Source organism: Cucurbita pepo, chromosome 20 (assembly GCF_057944985.1).
Source record: "Cucurbita pepo subsp. pepo isolate OVF chromosome 20, ASM5794498v1, whole genome shotgun sequence".
Lineage (NCBI taxonomy): Eukaryota > Viridiplantae > Streptophyta > Magnoliopsida > Cucurbitales > Cucurbitaceae > Cucurbita > Cucurbita pepo.
In genome coordinates, this window is record NC_141817.1 from 3,707,217 (window position 1) to 3,713,437 (window position 6,221).

Here is a 6,221-nt window from a genome sequence, read left to right on the forward strand (position 1 = left end):
TAGACTAATATTGGGTATCCATTTATTACTTTTTTCATTTTCTTCGTAATCTATTTGATTCGGTAAGTGGTAGTTTTAGCAAATATTCTCATAGCATCAGAACTCGTACAATAATATAGTACAGTTGAGTGAAGGGGCTATTTTCAGGAACCTGGAGATGCAAACTTGTTGCTGAGATGCCTTACCTGAACCAGCTCGATGTCGAATATCAGAATCCCAAGGCTCGAACCTTCACCGTTTGCCAGACGTGTTGGATTAAAAATGGTGGTAAATAGCCTCTGCCTGTCAAAATACTGTATCCAAACAAGCCTCATTGAATCAAACATTTAAAGACAGATCAATTTTCGCAATATACACTTGTATCTTTCTCTAAACAAGGACAGTAGGCGGCCAATCAATTTCCTCACCCCAGACTCTAGCGTATTCAGAAAATGACCACTTAATTTTTCGATTCTTGTGAATATTTTGTAAAATACTTCAACATTCTTAGTAATTCATGAATATAAATTAAACCCATAATCCTAAAGATGCGATATTACACACTAAGTCTTAATTAAACGGCATGGATACATTCGATTACGTTTTACTAAACTTCACCAATTTATATATATATATATTTGTCATAAACTTTCAATCTTAATTTTAGTAAGTCCATGTAGTTAACACCGTGTCTTTCACTATTACATGACATACTAATTAAACTAATAAGTGCTGAGATGCTAATAGTTGGAATGCCTTCAAGCAAAAGATTTCAAGATAATTGAGAACAATATCAGTATTTTTCTAAGTCAATTTTTTATAACTAAGATGTCAAACATGCCTATTCCCCAACTTTTACCTCTACGTCCTTTTCATCATCCGACATCGGTTGGGGAGGAGAACGAAACATTATTTATAAGAGTGTGAAAACTTCTCCCTAGCAGACGCGTTTTAAAAACCTTGAAGGGAAGCTCGAAAGGGAAAGCCCAAAGAGGACAATATCGGCTAGTGGTGGGCTTGAGCTGTTACAAAGTTGGTTTTTTTTTATGTATATGCAACCGATGAGACTAGAGACAATACAACACATACACAGCACAGGGTAACTTGTTCAAATAAGACAGTATGCATGAACCAAATAAAGAGAGGGACACAGGAGTACGTACATTGGGTGGAATAGGTTCTTGAGATGTATTCTGATATCCTTGGGATGGTGGAATGATGACTCTACGGATGCCACCAACTTTCATGGATTTCACAGCTGCTTCCATTCCCGAAATAACCTTGACATTAATCCAAAATTGAGAGTCAATTGCTTTGCAACTAAAAGCAGGTTCAATTAGGTAGAGTGGTAGGATATCAACAACAACAACTGTCTTACTTTCCCAGAGCCAAGAACAAATGTAAAGGGAATGGGCTCCCCATTTTCATCTTTGTGATCATATGTTGTGTCAAAGCGCCATCCCTGCTTTGCTGCCAACCTTCCATAGTAATGAACCGCAACCTTCACGTTAATACTCCATAATAAGAATCTCTGAATTTCATACTCGGTAATAAAGTTTACCCCTACGCAATCTTTACAAGCATGTTGTTAGTGCAATCAACTTTAATAACTCGCATACAAACAAGCAGCCAACTCTACAAAATAATAACAGTAGAAGGACGGAGAAAAGAATAAAAATAGAACGCAGGGCATAGCTAGGAGTTTATCAAAGCAGGGCAGAATTTTACCCTCCAATTTTTTTTACAAAAAGTATCAAAAAAAATTTATATATGTTTATAAATTTTTTCAAGTTCTAAGACATATAAAAAGAGAATTGTCCCTTATTCCTTCTTCCTTTTAGTTCCAAGTATTTTTTCTGAATTGTAAGTCATCAAAGGAAGAAAGTAGGCCACCACAATCATAATCGAAAGCAGCCTTGGAAAGAATAAGAAGATTAAATGACTCTTCACTAGTACATCAAGTGGCTACATTATTCATTATTGGTCAAGTGCACTATTGAGGAATTTGTGAGTCTGTATGTCAGCTTTCTCACACGGCATAATAAAGAGCTGAAAAAGGGGTGTCGATTTTCTGTAATCTACAAGACAGAAAAGAAGTTGAAGGGTTCAACTCACACTAGTGTCTTGTCGGTTAAGTCTACTTTGAGGTTCAAATCAAGAGGTTGAGGGCATGGGCCAACTTGAGAATCCTTTCCAAGACTGTACTTCCATTAAATTCGTTGAGCTTCTTCTAATATCTGAGAATAGAATGGAAAGAGGATTTGAGTTTTAGGTCATTGATGGATGAGTAGCTATGGTGGAGAAGGATGGTTATTGATTCTGTCAGTAGCTCAAGAAAATGCAGTCTAATCTTTAAAATTGGAACAGAAGCACATTTGGGAACAAAAAAAATCAAAATAATTCTATTTCCTCCATAATAAGAGAACTAGATGTGGAGAAGGAAGGTGGCAACATCACTGAGCGAAAGCAAGGCCAGAGAAAAAAACCTTGAATTGCAGAATTTGGACTTGAACTCCAGAGATGTCAGAAGTAGACTTAAAAATCCAAGAATTATTGGCCCAATGAAGGTGGTGAAAACACAAGATTCCTCCATAACTGTAACAGTCCAAGCCCACCGCTAGCAGATATTGTCCTTTTTGGGTTTTCTCTATCGGACTTCCCCTCAAGGTTTTTAAAACGTGTTTACTAGGGAGAGGTTTCCACACCCTTGTAAGGAATGTCCCTCTCCAACCGACGTGGGATCTCACAATCCACCCCCCTCGGGGGCCAGCGTCCTCGCTGGCACACCTCCCGGTGTCCAAAAGGGAAAGCACAAAGAAGACAATATTTGTTAGCGGTGGGCTTGGACTGTTACAACAACATTACATCCTACAGGAGAAGGAGAAGGAAAAACATAATCAACAATATTAATATCTTAGGCGGGCGGCTTCTAGACAGACAAGGAGATTGAAGATGAAATCAATGATTTTTTCAGAAAGTGTTTCAGTAAAGAACCAGGTTGCAGATGGTTACTTATTAGTTTACATTAAAACCCTATTGATGAGACCAAGAGGCTATGGCTAAATTCGAACGACCCTTCCAAGAAAATATTGCAGTTGCTGTCAAATTCGTGGAGAATGATTTATCACTCAAGCCTAATAGCAATTTCAGATAATTACTTTAAAAGAAAGCATGGGAACTCCATCAAAGAAGATATCATATCCTCAAAAGGTTTCAAGAGTCTTTTAAGAATGGTATATCCTTAACGACAGCAATGTTAGGAATCATGAACCTCCACAATAGTATGATATTGTCTACTTTGAGAATAAGCTCTCACGACTTTGTTTTAGTTTCCCCAAAAGGCCTATGGAGATAGTATTCCTTACTTATAAACTTATGATCATCCTCTTAATTAGCCCATGTGGAACTCCCTCCCAACAATCCTCAACAATTCTCCCCTCGAACAAAGTACACCATAAAGCCTCTCCTAGGGTCTATGGAGCCCTCAAACAACCTCCCCTTAATCGAGACTTGACTCCTTCTCTAGAGTCCTCGAACAAAGTACACCATTTGTTTGACACTTTAATCACTTTTGACTACACCTTGGGCTCACAACTCCTTTGCTCGACATTTGAGGAATTTATTGATATGGCTAAGTTAACGGTATGACTCTGATACCGTGTCAGAAATCACGAACCTCCACAGTTATATGATATTGTCTACTTTGAGCATAAGCTCTCATGACTTTTTTTTTTTCCCCAAAAGTCCTCGTACCAATGGAGATAGTATTCCTTACTTATAAACTCATGATCATCCTCTTAATTAGCCAACGTCAGACTCACTCCCAACCATCCTCAACAAGCAAATGCATATGTATGAGAGAAACCTACAAAATTCTTTATCCCCATTAGACAAAGAGGTCCAATGTTAATGCTAACTCTTAAGCTTGGCGAACACGGTTTACAAAATCTTTGCAGAAGTACTTGTAAAGGTTTCTTAAAGCCATTCAGAACGCAACCTCAGAGCAAACCTTAATGAAAGGAACGAAAATCCTAAATATCATTCAAGCTAATAGAACAAAGAATGTCATTCCAATTGCATTCCCAATGGATTTCGAAATCAATTCACCTGATCTCCATCGACGGGGGTTTCCCCAGAGCCAATGCGAAGCTCCAGCGCCTTGACGCCGGCCGAGTCCGGGAGCTCGAAGAACTGCGTTGCGGCAGATTTGGAAGGAGCGGCAAGAGAGGAAGAGGAGGCCAAGGTTGAAATAGCAGTGAAGATAACAGCAGAGAGAGACAGAGCTCTTCTGGTCGGTGGAGAAATTGCAGGAAGAAGAGGGTAACGGGATTCGAAAGAGATGGAATCGAAGGTGGGATGGAGAGACATGCATCGGCAGCGGCAGCGGCAGCGGATTGAAGACAGAGATTGAATTGTCATTTTTCTTATCTGAAGCGGTTCAGTTCCCCATAGCCTTATGCTTCCTTCTCTACTTCTCTCCACAAACAGAGCGAAAAATAAAAAGCGCGCGCACGCTGGTGAATGTGATCTGTACGGCTGACCCAAATTTATCTGCCCAAATTCAACCCGACAATCCCGACCCACCCAATCCAAACTATAAGAATTGGGTTGGATTAACATTTTGGAGAGGGTTGGGTTGGATTAGCCTTTTCTGATAGGGTTGGGTTCATTTTTCTGAACCCGAACGGACTCGGTTCGGTTTCGGGTTCGTGGACAAAATCTTCAAATTGACCCGAGCCCAATAAAAATACAAGGATATTTCTATATTAATGGGTTTGTCAGAGTAATACTGAGGTCAGTCTAAAGATACTCAGCCCAAAACGACAGGCAAATACATGTTTATTAACAATGTGAACACTGTTAATATGTTATAATTTTATTTTTCTTTTTCAATGATTTGTGTTATATCCAAATAGTTATAAATTTTGAATAAATAAAACTTAAAAAAAAAAAAATCGACAACACAACTCGAACCCAACCAAATAGAGGGTTGTGTTGGGTTGAGTTGTGAAAAGTTTCGGGTTGGGTTGGGTTACCAATCCAACCAATCCAAACTTTTGGATTGGGCAAAAAAAATCTCCCAACCCGACCCAACTTGGACCATGTACACCCTAACAAATTTCATACTACTGTCCTTTGACCTACTTTGTAATTGTTAAATGTTTGATTTAAATGAAACGTGTGAATCCTATGCACTAAGTTGGTATAAAATTAGACCATAAAATATTTTATTTCTTTTTATAATTTTATTAATTAAAAATATTAATATTTTACATAATGATCATATCGAACGGGATCTTATGAGTTATAAACTCGTTTCTATGAGAGCTTGTCATTTGATTTGCACGGGTGATAATCACTTTTGTAGCCAATTTAGTAGAGTCAGCATTGACAAAATAGGAAGCTGCAACATAATTTCAAGAGATAAAATCACTTCTTCTCACCCCGAGTAAGCTTAAATTGACAAGCAGTTCTATTTAAGTACTAATTTTGAGAATAAGAAATATTTATTTTATGATTTGATCGTAAACAATTTATTTATTAAAAATATCAGTGGTACTTATGATTAACTATGTAATTATAGGGGTAAAATAAATTTTTGACCAGCGGTTGAAAAATTGACTTACTTATAATGACTATATTAATTGACCTATGGTGAATCGACCTACCATTAATGAATAGAAATTGTAGATCGAATTATCCATAGTTTTATATCTTATGCTTTAAAAACAAATACGAAATTCGAGGAGGGCGATCATCGAGGTGTCCTAGATGGGTTATTAAAACATGATGCCAACTTGTGGAAGTATCACTATGATAGATTGCTCGATTTGAGGGGTTTCGAGAATATGGGGATGTTGAAGGGAGTGAACTCTTCGTCTTTGTAGCGATAATATTGAGAACTGATTTGACGGTGAGGTGTCCTAGTAGGAGGGTGCGGTGGTCGCTGCAAAACCTTGGGTGTGAGCCCGGGAGGTGTGTGGTGGGCGTTCGGGGGCGTCCTTGGGGTGCTCGTAGTTCTTATGGGGTGGAGACGATGGGGTCGGTTTATGGATTTTCCTTTCTTTTACCGAACCATCGAGTCGTTGCATGCGCTGGTACGACCAAGAAACATGCAAGGTGGGTAGAACTAGGTGCCTTTGAAATAATTTGTTTTTTTGTTTTGTTTTAAAATTATTTAATTATCATTATTATTTTAATATATTTTTTTTTAAAATTTTTATTTAGAAAACCACATATTA

The 6,221-nt window shown here is 38.0% G+C and overlaps 1 protein-coding gene across 2 annotated transcripts; it reads right to left on the reverse strand.

The window, feature by feature from the left end:
* LOC111783040 (FKBP-like peptidyl-prolyl cis-trans isomerase family protein) lies at nucleotides 1-4,483 on the reverse strand. Of its 2 annotated transcripts, none has more exons than XM_023663914.2 (4): nucleotides 4,087-4,483; nucleotides 1,358-1,480; nucleotides 1,143-1,259; nucleotides 1-293 (listed from the first exon to the last, which is right to left on the reverse strand). In XM_023663914.2, the coding sequence occupies exons 1-4, from the start codon at nucleotides 4,396-4,398 to the stop codon at nucleotides 144-146; spliced, it is 702 nt and encodes a 233-aa protein (XP_023519682.2). In that variant the 5' UTR covers nucleotides 4,399-4,483; the 3' UTR covers nucleotides 1-143. The 2 variants fall into 2 exon arrangements, with proteins under 2 accessions (XP_023519682.2, XP_086976556.1); XM_087120430.1 differs by having other exon boundaries at nucleotides 1,358-1,551; nucleotides 4,087-4,473.
* Nucleotides 4,484-6,221: the final 1,738 nt, after the last annotated feature.